The sequence below is a fragment of the Podospora pseudoanserina genome, chromosome 4 (genome assembly GCF_035222485.1).
Source record: "Podospora pseudoanserina strain CBS 124.78 chromosome 4, whole genome shotgun sequence".
NCBI classification, from domain to species: domain Eukaryota; kingdom Fungi; phylum Ascomycota; class Sordariomycetes; order Sordariales; family Podosporaceae; genus Podospora; species Podospora pseudoanserina.
The window spans coordinates 1031232-1049852 of NC_085923.1; the positions used below are offsets into that span (position 1 = coordinate 1031232).

The window sequence follows — 18621 nt, forward strand, 5'->3', positions numbered from 1 at the left end:
TGTAATTGGTTACCCGTTTATTTTTTACTCTTTACTCACGTCACAGGGGTAATTGTCTGTGGCATATGTTAGATGCTATGTCGATGATAACTAGATGTGTAAGTGAAGGCAATGGGCCGCCCCAACGGTGACCCACCAGTGCGGTACCTAGACTAGACTAAACCCCTGCGGCCCAAACAGCTGGCTTTAGCGGGGTGAGCTTTGACCGCTGACATGCGCCTCCTTTCCAGCGCCCGTCCATCGAGGTTCTCTTTTTAAACCATACCACCACCCTAAAGGTAAATCCTCAGCACAAGATGTCGACCACCCTCCCTCAATTGCCTGCTTGGGCGTAATAGGTCGAAACGTATGTCTTCTCTCTCTCTCTCTCTCTCTCTCTCTCTCTCTCTCTCTCTCTCTCTCTCTCTCTCTCTCTCTCTCTCTCTCTCTCTCTCTCTCTCTCTCTCTCTCTCTTTTTCACTCTTTCTTCTAGGAAAGCGCAAACTGACGGTCAACTTAGAACAACCCCCTCCACATCTCCATCTTCAACTCCTACGACCCCTCCACCAACTTGTTCCGTCCAGTCCGCACGCCCCTCCAATTCTCCCTACTGCTCTCCTCCACCCTCGACATCTTTGAGCTCCGATCCCGCGCCCACGCCGCCCAGGGAACCGGCCTAACAGGTGACTTCGGCCTGCTGCACGCGGTAGACGAGAAGCTGGCGGCCTATGGCTTCGAGACCAACACGGGGGTGAAGTTTGTGGTCGTGGTGGACATGAGAGGGAGGAGAGCGTCGACTGCTGCTGCTGGCGTGGGAGAGGATGGGAAGAAGAGCAGCGCGGTGGGGACGACGGGGGTGGGACTGAGAGAAGGGGAGATGAGGGTTGTGTTCAAGGCGATGCAGGCGGCGTATATCCGGTTGATGCAGAACCCTTTTTACGATCCGGATGAGCATAGCCCGCTGACGGGGCCGGGGAAGAAGATTACGAGTAGGAGGTTTGGGGAGGAGATGAGGAAGATTGGGGAGGGGTGGGTGCCGGGGGTGACGAGTTTGTGATTTTGAGTAGCTACGGTGTGGGTGTGTGTGCTAATGGGCGTTTGAAAAGGGGATACCTGGTTGTTTTGGCGTTTTTTTTTATCACAGCATTTCTTCTTCCAACGAAACAGAGACATTGTTCCTTTCAAGCAAGCGAAAACAGGGTTTATATTTACGGTTAGGATAGGTACGAGAGGTAACCAATCCAGAGAAGCCAACCAAAACGCCAATCATCATCCCTAGTATGTACAGGAACTTCATCACCAGCAAATCTCGTCACTTGAACGAATTCGTCAGACTAAATTCCTCAAACGGCATTCCCTCCTCCCAAGCCTCCTCCCCTCCCTCGGGCCTCACAACTTTCGCCCACCCCGTCACCAACGCCCTCCAGTAACACGCCTCGGCCGCTTTGGAGAAATACCCCCCTCCGACAAACAGCTCCCTCTGCCTGGTGGCGATCCCCTCAGCAACCTCTGGGTTTTCTTCTAACCACCTCACCGTCTCCTCCAAATCAGACCAGTCAGGCTTGACAAAAACAATATTCGCCTCCCTCGCGTCCACACCCGTCCCCCAAGCGCCCTTGACTCGTTCAGTCGTCTCCCACCTCTTGCCGGTCAACTCCCCACTGTAGACGGGTCTCACAAGATGGGTGGTGTGCTGCATCCAGAGAATGGGGGGCGTCAAAACGACGCTCTGGCACATTTGCAGAAATTGAAACCGGCCCGAGTAGGCGATTCCCTCGGTGTGGATGACGTATTTGTAGCGGCAAAAGTCCTGGATGGGCAAGGCGTTGGTTGCGTTGCGGCTTTTGCCTGTCCACTCTAACTTTTGGACGTCGAAGATTTCGGGGTAGGGGCGGGTGGTTTGGAGGAGGTTTTGGCGGAGGTGGGGGGAGAGGACCGAGTTGAACCAGGTTGTTCCGCGCCAGACGGCTTTGGGGATTTTGGAGGGGAAGGGGAGGGTTGATTCGAGGGAGGTAATGAGGGAGGCGGCGTGGGGGAGGGAGCGGATGAAGGGGAGGGGCCAGAACCAGAAGGAGAAGTGGGGGATTAGGAAGAGGCGTTGTTGTTGAGGGTTGGTTGGGGAGGGGGATTTGGGGGGAAGATGGGGGAGGAGGCGGGGCGGGAGTAGGACCAAGCTGTGCCGAAGGGGGTGTCTTGGAAGTTGAGGGTGAAGAGAGTGTTTGGGAGGGGGAGGGGGAGGTGAGGAGGGCGCGGTTGAGTTGGTGGAGGGAGGCGGTGCGGGACTGTTTCCCCCCTGGGGAGGATGTTAGTGGGGGTGAAGAGGGGGGTGAACTGGGGGTGTTTACGTTTGACATTTCTTGTGACAGATCTTTTCGTCGCTGGGCGTGGATGATGTAGATTTGCCCGTCTTTGATCCTTCCTTGTAATGGGCCTTGGTTGTTGGAGTATCTCTTCATGGTGAACGGACCCTCGGCGACGGCATCGTCGATTTCTTTGGTGAGGCCTGGGAAGGCAGCATTGCATTGGTCTTCGTCTAGGGAAAGATTGTTGAGCAGCTCTGGGGGTGGCGGTCTTTGGCTTAGTTGTTGTTTGGAAAGTGCTGGCTTCAAAGACGACGACGACGACGACGATGATGATGATGATGGTGTCCTCCAGAGAAACACAAAGCAGTAAAACACGAGGATTCCACCCGCGATGAGTGTTATTTGTGTTATTCGTCGTTTTTGTCGGTGTTTTATTTTCATCTTCATTCGACTCGAGGATGTGTGTATTGGGAGAGATATTGGTTTGGACATCGGGACACTGAAGCGCTTTTCGAGCATTGTGTCGGTTTGATCTCGTCTATCGTCGCTTGAATCTGCGGAGAGAAGGATTTCTTCATCACAACCTGGCCCAGGCAAGGAAGAAAAAAGATGTACATCAAAGATGCATAGTGTTGAACATGTGGTTGCTCTTCTCCCGCGCTGTTCCCGAACCAGCACGGCGATGTGAAAACGATATCATCAACACCTCTGTCCCAGGAAAGAGAGACGGCAGGTAGCGTACAAGACGAATGGCACACGGGGTCTAGCAAGAAGGAAACAAACAGTATCAAAATCTGGGGAGAGTCGCATGTTTGGACCTGCGGGGTCTCCCAAGACTTCAAATCCCAGGTTGAACGTTGACAAGACCTCAACCCGCGGCGGCTCTTGCTCCGAAGCCATCGGGGGCGATCCATGTAGAGAGAGATCATGCTCCCCTGTAAGGGAGACACCGCATCTGATTTGAGGAAGGGGGTGCTGCCCGGCAAAAGAAGCGGTACTTACGCAACCAGCCACAGGAAAGCTCGCCAGATTTCAATCTATCTTTCTATTCTTCCAGTGGTAGCTTGTGCAACAGTACCATACAACGTGCAAGCGCCTCTTGGTGTTTCCCCTACCCTACCACTTCCCCCTCCGAGAGCTGCGCGATTGTCCCGATCTAGCAACTCCCCCAGAGCCACCAAGACTCAAGCCCCCCCGATGTAACCCTGCGACCGTTCTTCCCCACAATTTTGACTAACCTATCATTCGAGTCGTCGAGAGATCCGATTTCGTGTCTGTCAAAACCTGGGGGGGGCTAACGCACGATAAAAGGCGAGACGGGTAGGTAGCTTGTGTGTGGCTGTTTCCGGGTTTGATATGGGAAGCGAAACACGGCACGATAGGGTGTGAAAAGCTTCATGTCTGAGATATGGAGGCGTTGAGAGCTGCTATGGTCAGTTTCATTCTGACCCTGGCGCAAACACCAGGTAAACGCCTGTGAGCTATCTCGATGTGATAACTTCCTATAGGTGGGATGGTTGTTTCTGAAAGTTCAAGATCAACCACTTCATAGGCACGCAGTTTTGCCCCTCATTGTCATTTCACCTCGCCACTGCACAGTCACAATATTGACCAGCATATCTCACACCCCTCTTTGATTCAGCAAACACTTTTGAACATTGCTAACCCTGCCCACAGTCCACCTCTGCTGACTTCTGGACTATTCCAGACTGTTCATTTTCCAAGTAATGGCTACAAGACCCAAAGAGATACCTAGTCACGTTATCGACAAGATAAATCTCACTAGAACAACAGCAACAACAATAACAGCAACAAAAACTCATGTTATAAACCTGACCACGTCCCAGACGATATCTTAGTCAGTATCCCTTTAAAGGTACCTAGTCAGCAGGCCTTCGAAGATCGACTAACAGCAGTGTCTCTGGGTTTAGTATAGTGAAAAGTGGTATAATTGGGGCTGACATAGTTCGAAGCGGTTTTGCTGGGGCTACCTTAGGGCGCCTGTAATCAATGTCGTGGGGACCGGGACGACAAAGAATAGGATCTATAGAGCTAGGGTAGCGAGAACCGACGTTTCTGGGGCCGCCATGACGAAAAGCTATTTCGGTCAAATCGCTGCTTTCAGAGCCGGTGTTTCTAGAGCCCCTGCTGCTAGGCCCGGAATAATTAGCAGAAGTCTTGTTGGGGCCGGTATGACGAGAATCGATACCGCTCGGGCCGTCTTGGCTGGTGCCGGTGTTGCTAGAGCCAGTGTTATCGGGACCGGCTTCCTTAGAATTGGACCTTGGTAGTGCCTGGGCCGGTGTTGCTGGGTACCAGGGGTTGCTAGACTGGGCGTGCCTAGAACCGGTATTACTGGATTTCGGGTTGCCGGAATCAGCTTGCCTAGAGCTGGTGTTCTTGGACTTGGACTTGGGGTTGTTTGACTCGATGTGTCTGGAACTGGCGTGTCTGGAACCGTTGTTGGGGGCGTTGCTGGATTCAGTGCTGCTGGGCTCAGTTTGCCTAGAGCCGGTACTGCTGGACTCGGGGTTACTGGACTCGGCATACCTAGAGCCGGTAGTGCTGCTCGTCATGTTGAGTACAGCTGTTGGCTAGAAGTATTATGGTAAAACGAACGTGGTCGGTTATGTGTGTAGTCACATCTGAGAGAGGACAAAATGGTGCAGTTGAATGACGGGAGTTTGGGTACCTGAGTTTTCTAGTGATCCCTTTTGGGGAATCACGGGAATTAGAGCCCCAGCAACAACCAGAGGCTCTTGCCGACAGTCCAAATGGCAAGAGACATGGAGATGTTCTTCGGTAGTTGGGAAAGTACTGTAGTGACAGCCCTGGGTTGTCATACACGCCATAGCACTCAGATTCCGAGACCCATTGTTCATGGAATATATATACATTGTTTTGTACATGCTACCATCAACAAGTCATCAAAAGACCCTCCTTCCAAATGAGATTAGGATTACAGAGCCTGTCGGTTATGTAAACGTCAAATGAGCCCATCTGAAGTCGTATATACGCCACCTTTCACCTTGTCTAGAACCGCAAGCCAAGAGTCAAACTAAAACGATATTGTGACAGCCCTCCATAAGTCTCCGGCTACATACATACAAGAACAAAAGCACTATACATGAATACACCCCAGTGGTATAAATAAACGCCTCTTTATGCTTCCTGGTCTAATGATTCTGTTGTTCCCTCCAGCTTCATGAAACCGCCACCGCTCCCAAATCCCAAACCCGTTCAAAAAGATGAAAAAAGACTCCGCTGTGTCCATGCGTTCCAGGCGATGCTATGCGTTTTGGTCATCGACAACCCAGTGCCTCCCAATCGTGTGTACCCTCCCGAAAACGCCGAGAAAAAAAGACCATAAATATGATGTGCGTGTGTAAAGTGTGCAAAGGGGTATGAGTAGTTTGAAGCAAGTGACTAAACGTGCCTTGTGCGTTTCCCACCGCCAAACATATCCTTTCCGTTCCCGAGATCGACACCGTTTAGGTCGAAGTACTCAGCGAGGTTCATCTTTCTCTTGTGGCCCGCGCCCTGTCCCAAATCTCTCCGTGTCCTCCCAGGTCGTACATCTCTTCTTCTGGTGTTGCGTGGTGTCGTCCGGTTTGATGTGCTATGGTTTGATGCTTGGTTGGCATCAGACAGGTTGAGGTTGGCGAGCCGCATGGCCTCATCGTGAGGATAAGCATGTGCTGACTGGAAGTTGAAGGTATCCTGCGTAGGAACAACAAAGTCGACCTCCTCCACTATCGGGCTAGGCGGACAGGGAACCGTTGCAAGAACCGGAGGCGCCGAATCCCTCATCTGGACCTCGTCCCGGTCGACAGATGTTTGTGCTGCCGGAGGGCTCGTTCGTTGTGCCTGAGGGGATGAGGCGGCAGGCTCGGGCTTCTCGGTCTCGTCGTCGCTCTCGATGGATGGGGGTGTGGTGTCCCTAGTCTCTGATCTATCCATCGCCCATTTCCGGATCTTTGAGCCTACATCACCAGCAGACAGTCCGATGTTTTCTTTGTCCAGAAAGGCAATCAGGTCTTCAAGACAGTCTTGATAGCCATCGGCGCGAGACTTGGTTTGCGCGGCCGCTGACGTCTTGTAGAGCTTGGTGACGGACAGTGCAGCAGCCCGGAAGGCATCGAGAAGCTCGTGCGAATCGGCGCTCATGGCTGAATGTGAAGCTGTAGGCGGTAAAATGAGGCGAGGTCTCGTCCACGCCCTGGCAGTCTATGAGTTTGTCGAAGTCGGTGGAAAGCTTCAGGGGTGATGACTCTGCCTGATTACTGGGGAGATCGAGGTACTGAGGGGTTTTCGCTAAACCAAGAGAGCCAGGTTGAAGTGGGACTTGGAGTGGAGATGGACCTGTCAGGGTGTCGTTTTTGGCGGGGCGTTGCCTGGGAGCTTCTTCACTGTTGAGGCCCAGCCCGGCCTTGCACTTGAGGTTCTTGAAAAGAGTGTCGGTCGGATTAGAAGAAGATCAACACACAATATGGCTATGATGTTTGGCTATAGGGATAAGATGATTGATGCTTGAGTCGGGCTGTCAACGCGGCCAAGTCTGTGTTGTCATATGCTGAGCGAGTTGGACGAGCACGGGACTGGCTCCAACATAGGCCATGGAAGACTGGCTCCTTTCTTTCCAACAAGGCCAGTTACGGTTCAGGGGTGGTTGCATACCGCCTACGGCACGTGCGAAGCTTGGGTAAAGGCCGGTCCTCTCTCTGAGCCGTGCACATTGATCTCGAAGTGCTTCAATGAGCATAATACTCTGTATCTGGATCAGAGAGACAATGAATATAGAGAGAAAAATTGCTGTTTAGACTCAAGAAAGACTAGGTCACATAAGGTAGTTGCTTCAAGGTCAATGGAGAGCCTGTTGGCTGTTTTGCTGTATATTGTAAATATGTAGCGAGGCTGTCTCTCACTGGCTCTTGCATTCATTAGTAGTGTTAGTCAGCAGGGCGGCGGAGCCTTTTGGACGACGGCACTTTAATCCCCTCCGCCATCCAGGGCCTGTGATTGGCTGGGCTGGAACGCGGTTTGGCCAATTTGGGGTTCCTCGACCTCAGAAATTCGCACCTCACGGCACCCACCCTTCCTCAAACAACTACACCCCAAGCCGGCTTTCTGATTTTCGCTCATTGCGCACACCAGACGACTTATCATCGCCAAAAAATCGTCGGCACCATCTCCGGGATCATAGCAACCTTCTCCGACTCGCTTACATACGCGAGAGCGCGTCTTCGTCGCGTATAATTGATCCAAAGCCTCGACGAGGTACCCAGCAGCCACCATGGCTCCCCGTAGCCGACAGAGCGGCAACGACACCGACGCGTCCATGCAGGATGCGCCCGAGTCCGCCAGCCACGTTGTCGATGAGATGGTGAGTTTTATCTCCCGACTTGCTGGCCCAAGCCCAATCAACCGAACTGACCATATCTCCAGGAGGTCGACGAGACTCCCGATTACACCGACTCAGATACCAATCCAAATACTACCGCCAGCAGCGTAGCCGGGGAACCAATTCCAGATGGCCGCAAGAAGCGCTCAGAGGCCAACCAGCTGCGAAGAAGCATATTTGGTAAAAAGCACGACAGGTTGGGAGAATCAAAGGTAGGAAGATTGAACAGGCGCAAAGAATCATGCTGCCCGTGTCTGTAGGCTGACAATTCGATAGGAGGATGACACGATTCGCCGGTTCCGATACCTTTTGGGTTTGACTGATTTGTTCCGCCACTTCATCGAGCACAACCCAGACCCCAAAATCCGCGAAATCATGGCCGAGATCGATCGCCAAAATGAAGAAGCCGCGAAAAACAAGAAGGGCGCTGGTCGTCAGGGCGGCGCTACTAGTGAAAGACGTCGCCGCACCGAGGCCGAGGAAGACGCCGAACTTCTCAAGGACGAAAAGCACGGTGGCTCAGCCGAGACCGTCTTCCGCGAATCCCCCGCTTTCATCAATGGCACCATGAGAGATTACCAGGTTGCCGGTCTGAACTGGCTCATTTCCCTCCACGAGAATGGTATCTCTGGTATTCTGGCCGACGAAATGGGTCTGGGCAAGACACTGCAAACCATCTCTTTCCTGGGCTATCTTCGGCACATCATGGGCATCACTGGTCCCCACCTCATCACAGTTCCGAAATCAACTCTGGACAACTGGAAGCGAGAGTTTGCAAAGTGGACGCCCGAGGTCAATGTGTTGATTTTGCAAGGCGCCAAGGAGGAGCGTCATCAGCTCATCAACGATCGGTTGGTGGACGAGGATTTTGACGTGTGCATCACCAGCTACGAAATGATTCTCCGAGAAAAGGCCCATCTTCGAAAATTCGCCTGGGAGTACATCATCATCGACGAGGCTCATCGCATCAAGAACGAGGAGTCCTCGCTTGCCCAGGTCATCCGCATGTTCAACTCGCGCAACCGTCTTTTGATCACGGGAACCCCACTACAGAACAACCTGCACGAGCTTTGGGCGCTGCTCAACTTTTTGTTGCCCGATGTGTTTGGTGACTCTGAGGCTTTCGACCAGTGGTTCTCGGGCCAAGATAGAGACCAGGATACGGTTGTGCAGCAGCTGCACAAGGTGTTGCGGCCTTTCTTGCTTCGTCGTGTCAAGAGCGATGTGGAGAAGAGCCTTCTACCCAAGAAGGAGGTGAATGTCTACATTGGCATGTCGGAGATGCAAGTGAAGTGGTACAAGAGAATTCTGGAGAAAGACATTGACGCCGTCAACGGTGCAGGAGGCAAGCGCGAGTCCAAGACCAGACTTCTCAACATCGTAATGCAGCTTCGAAAGTGCTGCAACCACCCTTATCTGTTTGAAGGTGCGGAGCCGGGCCCTCCTTACACCACAGACGAGCATTTGGTCTTCAACTCCGGCAAGATGATTATTCTTGACAAGCTTCTCAAGAGAATGCAGGCCCAAGACAGTCGCGTGCTGATCTTCTCGCAAATGAGTCGCCTGTTGGATATCCTGGAAGACTACTGCGTCTTCCGCGGTTACAAATACTGCAGAATCGATGGTGGCACAGCCCACGAGGATCGTATTGCGGCCATCGACGAGTACAACAAGCCCGGATCTGAGAAGTTCATCTTCTTGTTAACAACAAGAGCCGGTGGTTTGGGAATCAACTTGACAACCGCCGATATTGTTATTCTCTACGACAGCGACTGGAACCCCCAGGCCGATCTGCAGGCCATGGACAGAGCGCATCGTATTGGTCAAACCAAGCAAGTCGTGGTCTACCGGTTCGTGACAGACAATGCCATTGAAGAAAAGGTACTGGAGCGCGCGGCCCAGAAGCTGCGTCTTGATCAACTGGTTATTCAGCAGGGTCGCGCTCAAATTGCCGCCAAAGCTGCGGCGAACAAGGATGAGCTTTTGTCCATGATTCAGCACGGCGCCGGAAAGATTTTCGAGACCAAGAGCGCCTTTGGAGAACTGGCCGAGAAGGGTGGCGAGCTTGACGATGATGATATTGACAGAATTCTGAACGCCGGCGAGAGCCGGACGAAGGAGTTGAATGCCAAGTATGAGAAGCTTGGTATCGATGATTTGCAGAAGTTTACCTCCGAGTCAGCCTACGAGTGGAACGGCGAGGATTTCGCCGCCCGCAAAAAGGATGTGGGGCTTAGCTGGATCAACCCAGCGAAGCGTGAGCGCAAGGAGCAGATTTACTCGATTGACAAGTACTACAAGCAGGCCTTGCACACTGGTGGCCGGACTGCCGACACCAAGCCGAAGGCGCCTCGTGCCCCCAAGCAGGTAGCTGTACACGACTACCAGTTCTACCCACCCAGACTCCGCGACCTTCAGGACAGGGAGACCGCCTACTATCGCAAGGAGATCGGCTACAAGGTTCCGTTACCCGAGGGCGACGACGACAACCTGTCTGAGCGGGAGGCCGAGAGGGCTCTCGACCAGCAGGAAATCGACAACGCCACTCCCCTGACCGAAGAAGAGCAAGAGGAGAAGCAACAGCTGGCTCAGCAAGGCTTTGGCGAGTGGAACAGGCGAGACTTTCAGCAGTTCATCAACGGTTCCGGTCGTTATGGCCGGAACAACTATGATGACATTGCTTTGGAGGTTGACAACAAGACTCCTGCAGAGATCAAGGCATACGCCAAGGTGTTCTGGCAGCGCTACACCGAGATCGCGGACTACCCCAAGTACCTAAAGGTGATTGAAGATGGTGAGGACCGCATGCGCAAGATCGAGCACCAACGCAAGATGTTGCGCAAGAAGATGGGCCAGTACCGTGTACCACTTCAACAGCTCAAGATCAACTACTCGGTCTCGACTACCAACAAGAAGGTGTACACCGAGGAGGAGGACCGCTTCCTGCTGGTGCTGCTCGATAAGTACGGCGTGGACACGGAGGGCATCTACGAGAAGATTCGCGATGAGATCCGTGACAGCCCGCTGTTCAGGTTCGACTGGTTCTTCTTGAGCCGCACGCCCACTGAGCTGGGCCGTCGCTGCAACACCCTTCTCACCACCGTAGTGAAGGAGTTTGAGGACGTCAACACGACGACCAAGACCAACGGTACGAACGGCAAGCTCAAGAGGGAGCTGGAAGATAATGAGGAGAATGACGAGGATAGCATTCTTGGATTGGCGCCGGCGAAGAAGAAGAGCAAGGCTAACGGGGTCAAGGTGAGCATACTTGTTATCGGATGACCAACGCGCTGTTTTTCCAGAGTGCTGACCAAAATCTCACAGAACAAGGCTCTTGATAACGTCAAGTCGGCGACTGCCAGCAAGGCCAACTCGACATGCCCGTCAAGGGCGTCAAGTGTCGGGTCTACCAACTCGACTCCTGCGGCTACTAAGGGCAAGGCGAAGGGCAAGAAGAAATAGATTTTTTGTACGGCACAGACATGGAAAGGAAATATGATGAGAGCTACGTAGCCAGGAGGGTTGTTGGGAGTTTCTAGCTGTCATGGTTATTTGGTGGCCAGCAAGGTCATACCAGTGGGTCGGATTATTAGAAGGCGGGTGGGGGAGGCGATGTAAATTACTATTGCTTGGGAAAGGGCGTTATTTGGGGTGTGTATTTGTGGGGAATTTTGTTGTTTCTTTTGTATTTATTGCCTTTGCGAAAACAGGGGGAAGCGGGACGGGGAAAAGCTGGTTGTCGTCTGCCGTCGTTTCTTGCTAGTTGCTGGTGGTGGCGATGCTTCTTCGGTGCTTTGCAGGTAATATCAGCTCGCAAGTAGCAAAAATGGGGTGCTTTTACAGCTATAAATATTCAAGTCTTTCTAGATTTGTCTACCCTGCCTGTGTCTCAAGTTATAATTTGAGTTTAAAAGAAAGAAAAAACCACAGGAAACCACGGGCACGCAAGATAGGCTTCAACAGTGGCCCTGCCCACTGCAGCAAAGACCGAAAGCTGAACTTTAGAGACGGGAGGCTTGCAAGTGTCTAAGTTATATGTTCGGTTGAGCAATACTATGGGTTATAGGACGACGGTGCCATTGCTAAGAACACAACGAACAAGTGGTAACAATAAGAACGACGCATGAAATGATATCCGCATCCGTTACGAGTTTTACAATCAGCTCCTCTATCTGGGCGAGAGGGGCAAAAAGACTGGCTTTCATGTCGCTTTTCCTTCTCTCTACCAAAAGTAGTGACATCAAAAAAAGAGGGTTGGTTTTCCTGCCTGGATCCCCCCCACCTTCCCCTTTTTCATCTTTCTTGTTCACCCTTTTGTGTGTGATCCGCGTGTGTCCGCCCAAGAATCTGTCCCTGAACGCCATTGCAAATGCCGAACTCAAACCACATCTTTCATTCGTTCATCCGCCTCCGCCTTCATCATTTCCACCCTCACAACCCAACCAACCAACCACCTCGCGGCTCGTTCCCTTCTTCCTTTCAGATTGTCCCATGGAAACCCCGGTCATGATTTCTTCATCATTTTTTTAAGTCCCCCATTAAAATTCTTTTTATTTGCCACTCTGGGCAGCTAACCTGTTTAGCCTCTCCCTCTCCACCTCGTAGTTGAAGTCAAAGTACCCCTTGTCGAACTGGTGCACGCGGACGTAACCGTCCTCACCACCAGAGGCGTAACCCTTGCCCGTGGGGTCGGCGGCGACTGTGTTGAGAGGGCCGAAGTGGCCACGGACACGGCCAATCTCCTCCTCAAAGATCTTGTGGTAGAAGCGGGCCTCGAATTTACCCTGTCTCGCCGAGGTGGTTGTGACATCCATGGCGGCCTGACCACCGCCGAGGATGACGTACTCCTTCTTGGGGGTGATGGCGGCGCTGTTGAGGGGTGTGTCGGCGGCGTACGTCTTGAGGACTTCGAGCTCCTTGGCTGTGATGAGCTAGAGGTTTTTCTGATGTTAGTAAAGAATGTTCTCTTGCGGTTTTCACACACACAAGACAAAAAAATTACCTTGGCAGTCTTGTCTTTTGAGGCGGTGATGAAGTATGTGCGGTCCTGGTTCCACTGGAGATCGGTGATGGGGGAGCCGAGCTCGTGGACGTTGACGTTGTAGATGAGGTCGCCCGTCTTGCCGTCGTACTGGGAGACGCTGCCGTCTTCGTGGCCGGCGATGATGTACTTGCTGAGGTAGCTCCACCCGGCAACGGTGGCCTTGCTCTCCTCGCAGACGATGGTCAGGACCTTCTCGTCCGACTGCTCGGCCTCGGGGTCGACCTTGATGTCGAGCACGACGATGGTGCCGAGGTGACCCATGCGCTTCTCCGTCACGCCGAGGAGCTTGGTGCCATCCTCGTTGAACTCAACGCGCTTGACGGCGGTGGGGAAGTCCCATGTCTTGAGGAGCTTGCCGGTCTTGACCTCCCAGAGGCGGATGGTGTTGTCGGCGGAGCCGGAGGCGATGATGGTGGAGGTTGGGTCGACGTCAACGGTCCAGATCGCACCTTGGTGGCCCTGATATGTGCCGAGACGCTCGCCGTTGTGCGCAAACCAGGCGCAGATGTGTTGATCCTTGGCGGTAGAGAAGAGAAGATCGCCCTCGCGGTTGTACCTAGCAAGAGAGAGAAGGTGTTAGACAGGAGGAGGTCTTGGCTCTATCGGTCAGTGTAAAGGGCAACGAACTTGACCTGGGTCAGGGCACGTTCGTGGCCTGACAAAAGAATGGGCCTCATTCTGAAGGTTAGCTGTGGGGGGTTGTTGTCGAGGGATGGGAGAGGGGCGGTTTCTTTGCTCGGTGGGGTTGGGGATCGAGGGGGAGGTGGTCGATTATTATTTTATTGTCGGGTATAGGCAGAGTCTCTCTGTCGCGAATGCGGTTTCTTTCACAGAAGGCTTCTTTCTCCGGCCGATTGATTTGGCACACCAGTAATTTTTCCGTGAGGATTGTGCGCCGCCGATAGGCCACAGACTTTCCAGCGCGGGGCGAATCCTTGGACTCTGCCCCGCTTAACAATGAACTTTGCCTGACCGCCTTCTGTTTTCAGAGCATTGAAGTCAAAAGTGGGGGTCTTTTTTCCAATTGTTCTCGACTGTCACGACTGTGCCATCCCATGTTGGTTGTTGGATGCTCGGACTACAAACAGAACATTGTTCCTCGACGATCCTTCCAGTCTTATTTTTTGTTTTCGGATGATTACTCTTGGCCGGTGACTCGACTCTCTATCCTTGTGACTGGAACTTGTGTTATTGTGTCATAACTCGGCACAGCCAGAGAGGCATGTACACTCCCAACCCTTGAATTTTTGTTAGCGCAAGACCAAGGCAGAGGGATCTTACACATATTTTCAACTTCTCATAACTTTGGCATCAGAAACACCACAACGTTACTTTAAATTAGAGGAAAAAAAGTAATTATTGAAAGGAAAGCTGTATAATAACTTCTTTCCCCGGGAAAAATTGGTGTAGTTGCGCTTTTCGGGGTGAAAATATCGTGAAGTCTCGCGCTAACAAAAATTCAAAGGGTTGGAGTGTACATGTAGTCATTTCTACTCTTGAGACTTGCTGGAAGAAAACATGTAAGTGGCAGTTGTGATGTGGATCCTTTTTTTATTTTTATTTTTTATTTTTTTAGTTTGAGTCTCTCAACTCTAATAACGGTTTTTGCTCCTTCATCAATATAAGGCCAAGAGTCGGGATGAGGGAGCACACCTTTCCTCTGCTAGCCCGGGAGTAGCTCGAGTGAGCTATATCGACACCAATCATCGACACATAAATTGATATCGAATTGCCTTTCCAGGGTCCTGGGCTTGGACCCGTGGCGGCTGCTGGGAAAAATGTCGGCCACTGTCATAGAGCCGGCGCTGCCATGCACAGGTACTTTACACATGGTGCTTGTGTCCGTGGGATGGATTGATGATACACAGCACCAAATCGACATGCTCTTTAAGACCAAGTTGTTGCCCAAATCAATGTCTTGATTCTACATCTCTGTACTGACGCCAGGAATGACACCATATCGTCAAAAAAGCCAACCCTTGCAGTGAGTGACACATAGATTTCACTTGTGACTCAACCTCAGTCGCTGTTGCTCTCCACACTGACCGGGCAACCTGGTAGGACCGTCTGCCCTCGGTTCTGATATCTGGAAGGCATCAGTCAGAAGCTCACCGCATAAGCAACAGCGGTACACAACAGGAGGATCGTGACTGAGACTAACTGTTAGAGACTGGCCGCCATGACGCTCTCGAGACTGGCCCAACGGGTCCCGACTCCGGTCCTGACTGGCTCCTGCTCCACGAAAGCACGCCAGCAGCTTATCAGCAGCCGTTTGAGAATCGAGTCAGTGGATGGCCACAAGCTCGTCAGCACGTATATGCCCGAGTTTCGGCGGTGTTCCTCGGCTCAGCCTGACGACCGCCACTCCGCTGCCCCGCGTTCGGCACCCCGCCAGGCCCAGTCACCGTCACCCGTTAAGGTCGCCCACGCCCACGCCCAACGCCTACGCCTCGGTCTCGGTCTCGCCAGGAACCACACCACCGCTTTCTTGCACTCTGCATCTGCACAACCAAACTCATTCCTTGCTCACAGGGCCTTTTCCAGCTCGTCAGCAGCTATGGTGGCCCAAAAGATTGACGGAACGGCCGTGGCCAAGCGGGTGCGCGAACAGCTTAAGGCTGAGATTGCCGAGAAGAAGGGAATCAACCCACGCTTTGAGCCGTGCTTGAAGATTATCCAAGGTGCGTATTAGTATCCCGGCCTTCGTTTATTTACCTGAATGACTGACTAAACTAACCAACGTCGTGTAGTGGGCGACCGCTCTGACTCCTGTAAGCCACCAACCATACTCCAAAGCCCCCAAAGCCGCTACCCCGCGTGGGCATTGTTTAACTGATTCTGGACGGATGACCTGCAGCCACCTATGTGCGCATGAAGTTGAAAGCCGCCGAGGAGGTAAGGATGCTGTAGACCACTCACATCTCATTCGCGAACGGCACACTGACCCCCTTGATATCAGTGCGGCATCTCATGTGAACTCATCAAGTTTGACGAATCGGCCACCGAGGCCGAGATCGTTGCTCGTGTTCATGCTCTTAACAATGACCCAACGGTCCACGGCATCTTGGTCCAGCTCCCATTACCAAGCCATATTTCTGAGTACGCTGTCACATCCGCCGTCCTGAGCGAGAAGGATGTCGACGGCTTCGGCACTTACAACATCGGTGAGCTGGCCAAGCGTGGTGGTAACCCCTATTTCGTCCCCTGCACACCCAAGGGTGTCATGGTCCTTCTCGAGGAAACCGGTGTCGACCTCAAGGGGAAGAACGCCGTGGTTGTTGGCAGAAGCGACATTGTTGGCAGTCCTGTCAGCTACCTCTTGAAGAACGCAGATGCCACCGTCACTGTTTGCCACTCCAGGACCAAGGATCTTGACCAGCACCTCAAGAATGCCGACGTCGTGGTTGTTGCTATTGGCAAGGCTGGTTTCATCAAGGGCGAGCAGCTCAAGGAGGGCGCCGTTGTCATCGACGTTGGCACCAATTACATTCCCGACGCTACCAAGAAGTCTGGTCAGCGTCTCGTTGGCGATGTCGAATTCGAGTCCGCCTCCCAGGTTGCCTCTCACATCACACCCGTCCCCGGCGGTGTTGGTCCCATGACTGTCGCCATGCTCCTTCACAACGTTGTTGCCTCTGCGACACAGTGGTTTGATGCTGAGAAGCAGAGGAAGATTGTGCCCCTGAGCCTTGCTCTCAAGGAGCCAGTTCCATCAGACATTGCCATCTCGCGGGCTCAAGTGCCCAAGCACGTTACTCAGATCGCCAAGGAGATTGGCATTTCAAACTCGGAGCTCGAGCCATATGGTGCCTACAAGGCCAAGGTCGACCTTACTCTTCTCAAGCGCTTGGATCATCGCCGAAATGGTCGCTATGTTGTTGTTACCGGTATCACCCCCACCCCTCTCGGTGAGGGCAAGTCTACCACCACCATGGGTCTTGCTCAAGCCTTGGGCGCCCATGTTGGTCGTCTTACTTTTGCCAACGTTCGTCAGCCAAGTCAAGGCCCAACGTTCGGCATCAAGGGCGGTGCTGCCGGCGGTGGTTACAGTCAGGTCATTCCCATGGACGAGTTCAACATGCATTTGACTGGTGATATCCACGCCATCACCGCTGCTAACAACCTCCTCGCCGCTGCTATTGATACCCGCATGTTCCACGAGAGCACTCAGAAGGATTCCGCCCTCTACAGACGACTGGTCCCGGTCAAGAACGGCAAGAGACAGTTCTCGCCTGTCATGTTCCGCCGCCTGAAGAAGCTCGGCATTGACAAGACCAACCCTGATGATCTTACCGAGGAGGAAATCGGCAAGTTCGCCCGTCTTGATATCGACCCAGAGACTATCACCTGGAGACGCGTCTTGGACGTCAACGACAGACATCTCCGCGGCATCACTATCGGCACTGCTGCCACCGAGAAGGGCCATAGCCGCCAGACCGGCTTCGACATTTCGGTCGCCAGTGAGTGCATGGCCATTCTCGCTCTCAGCACTGACCTCGCCGACATGCGCGAGCGTCTCGGCAGAATGGTTGTTGCCAGCTCCAGAAGCGGCGACCCCGTCACGGCCGACGACCTCGGTGCCGGTGGTGCTCTTACCGCCCTCATGAAGGACGCCATTAAGCCCAACCTGATGCAGAGTTTGGAAGGCACACCCGTATTCGTCCACGCCGGCCCCTTCGCCAACATCTCCATCGGCAACAGCTCCATCCTCGCCGACAAGATGGCCCTCAAGCTCGCGGGTACCGAGCCCGACGAGGACCACTCCACGAAGGCCGGTTTTGTCATCACCGAAGCCGGCTTCGACTTCACCATGGGTGGCGAGCGCTTCTTCAACATCAAGTGCCGCACCTCCGGCCTCGTCCCCGACGTCGTCGTCGTCGTCGCCACCATCCGCGCCCTTAAGGTCCACGGCGGCGGGCCCCCCATCTCCCCCGGTGCTCCCCTCAGCCCCGTCTACAAGGAGGAAAACGTCGAGATCCTCCGTGCCGGCTGCGTCAACCTTGCCAAGCACATCGCTAACGCCAAGTCCTACGGCGTGCCCGTCGTCGTCGCCATCAATAAGTTCTCCACCGACACTCCCGCCGAAGTGGAAGTCGTCCGCGAGGAAGCCATCAAGGCCGGCGCCGAAGACGCCGTCCTCGCCAATCACTGGGCCGAAGGCGGCAAGGGCGCCATTGACCTCGCTCATGCTGTCCTTGCCGCTTCGGAGAAGCCCAAGGACTTCAAGCTCTTGTACGGCCTCGAGGGTACCGTCCAGGAGCGCATCGAGAAGATCGCCAGAGAGATGTACGGCGCCTCGTCAGTCGAATTCACCGAGCTGGCTCAGAAGAAGGTCGAGACGTATACCAGACAGGGTTTCGGGAACCTGCCTATTTGCATTGCCAAGACGCAGTATTCCATCAGTCATGACCCTGAGCTCAAGGGCGCGCCGACGGGCTTTACCGTGCCGGTTCGGGATGTGAGGATGGCGGCAGGTGCTGGGTACTTGTATGCGCTGGCGGCCGATATTCAGACGATTCCTGGGTTGCCGACTGCGCCTGGGTATTTGAATGTGGATGTTGATTTGGAGACGGGGGAGATTGATGGGTTGTTTTGAAGAATTTCAAGTGCTTGAGCCTTGTGTTTTTATATGGCGTTAAAATTGGGAGGTGGGTATAAAGGTATATCAATGATCAACTCGAGCGAAACTAAGGCAGGGGGAAAGTGGAAAGGGAAAAATGAGATGTTGGAAGTGCATGTTTTAACACATGGCGCTGATGAAGGGGGTTAATACCACAGGGGTGAAGAGGTTTTAGAAACCAAAAAAGCTAGCCATAGATGGAATAGATGAAGTTCCTCTCACTTTTGCTCCCAGCAGTGACAGTACTGGTAATGGCTAAAGTTCTTGTAAACAT

The 18621-nt window shown here is 53.2% G+C and overlaps 6 protein-coding genes across 6 annotated transcripts; 3 read left to right on the top strand and 3 right to left on the bottom strand.

The window, feature by feature from the left end:
- Positions 1-94: 94 nt before the first annotated feature.
- On the top strand, positions 95-1817 carry QC764_402680 (uncharacterized protein; the record flags this gene model as incomplete). Its single annotated transcript, XM_062946548.1, has 3 exons — positions 95-98; positions 279-346; positions 500-1817. The coding sequence occupies 3 exons, from the start codon at positions 95-97 to the stop codon at positions 1034-1036; spliced, it is 609 nt and encodes a 202-aa protein (XP_062800189.1). The 3' UTR covers positions 1037-1817.
- Positions 1292-2801, bottom strand: QC764_402690 (uncharacterized protein; the record flags this gene model as incomplete). Its single annotated transcript, XM_062946549.1, has 2 exons — positions 1292-2272; positions 2325-2801. The coding sequence occupies 2 exons, from the start codon at positions 2799-2801 to the stop codon at positions 1292-1294; spliced, it is 1458 nt and encodes a 485-aa protein (XP_062800190.1).
- A 2907-nt stretch (positions 2802-5708) lies between these two features.
- On the bottom strand, positions 5709-6449 carry QC764_402710 (uncharacterized protein; the record flags this gene model as incomplete). Its single annotated transcript, XM_062946550.1, has 1 exon — positions 5709-6449. One exon carries the CDS (start codon positions 6447-6449, stop codon positions 5709-5711), a length of 741 nt encoding a protein of 246 aa, XP_062800191.1.
- An 876-nt stretch (positions 6450-7325) lies between these two features.
- Positions 7326-11629, top strand: ISW2 (chromatin remodeling complex Adenosinetriphosphatase). The gene is made up of 4 exons (XM_062946551.1): positions 7326-7665; positions 7728-7895; positions 7960-10941; positions 11008-11629. The coding sequence occupies exons 1-4, from the start codon at positions 7576-7578 to the stop codon at positions 11143-11145; spliced, it is 3378 nt and encodes a 1125-aa protein (XP_062800192.1). The 5' UTR covers positions 7326-7575; the 3' UTR covers positions 11146-11629.
- A 195-nt stretch (positions 11630-11824) lies between these two features.
- On the bottom strand, positions 11825-14027 carry TIF34 (translation initiation factor eIF3 subunit). Its single transcript, XM_062946552.1, has 3 exons — positions 13355-14027; positions 12686-13283; positions 11825-12614 (listed from the first exon to the last, which is right to left on the bottom strand). Exons 1-3 carry the CDS (start codon positions 13402-13404, stop codon positions 12234-12236), a joined length of 1029 nt encoding a protein of 342 aa, XP_062800193.1. The 5' UTR covers positions 13405-14027; the 3' UTR covers positions 11825-12233.
- On the top strand, positions 13780-18566 carry ADE3 (tetrahydrofolate synthase). Its single transcript, XM_062946553.1, has 4 exons — positions 13780-14711; positions 14789-15408; positions 15585-15622; positions 15687-18566. Exons 2-4 carry the CDS (start codon positions 14907-14909, stop codon positions 18321-18323), a joined length of 3177 nt encoding a protein of 1058 aa, XP_062800194.1. The 5' UTR covers positions 13780-14711; positions 14789-14906; the 3' UTR covers positions 18324-18566.
- Positions 18567-18621: the final 55 nt, after the last annotated feature.

What these genes read in the sequence shown, in the direction of transcription:
- ADE3 (XM_062946553.1), top strand. Translation starts at nt 14,907, where the DNA reads ATGACGCTCTCGAGACTGGCCCAACGGGTCCCGACTCCGGTCCTGACT. An exon ending in GTGCTTGAAGATTATCCAAG is followed by an intron (nt 15,409 to 15,584) that starts GTGCGTATTAGT and finishes GATGACCTGCAG; the next exon opens with CCACCTATGTGCGCATGAAG. An exon ending in AGTTGAAAGCCGCCGAGGAG is followed by an intron (nt 15,623 to 15,686) that starts GTAAGGATGCTG and finishes CCTTGATATCAG; the next exon opens with TGCGGCATCTCATGTGAACT.
- TIF34 (XM_062946552.1), bottom strand. Translation starts at nt 13,404, where the DNA reads ATGAGGCCCATTCTTTTGTCAGGCCACGAACGTGCCCTGACCCAGGTC. An exon ending in CGTGCCCTGACCCAGGTCAA is followed by an intron (nt 13,284 to 13,354) that starts GTTCGTTGCCCT and finishes CTCTCTTGCTAG; the next exon opens with GTACAACCGCGAGGGCGATC. An exon ending in CAAAAGACAAGACTGCCAAG is followed by an intron (nt 12,615 to 12,685) that starts GTAATTTTTTTG and finishes AAAAACCTCTAG; the next exon opens with CTCATCACAGCCAAGGAGCT.
- ISW2 (XM_062946551.1), top strand. Translation starts at nt 7,576, where the DNA reads ATGGCTCCCCGTAGCCGACAGAGCGGCAACGACACCGACGCGTCCATG. An exon ending in ACAGGTTGGGAGAATCAAAG is followed by an intron (nt 7,896 to 7,959) that starts GTAGGAAGATTG and finishes ACAATTCGATAG; the next exon opens with GAGGATGACACGATTCGCCG. An exon ending in GCAAGGCTAACGGGGTCAAG is followed by an intron (nt 10,942 to 11,007) that starts GTGAGCATACTT and finishes AAAATCTCACAG; the next exon opens with AACAAGGCTCTTGATAACGT.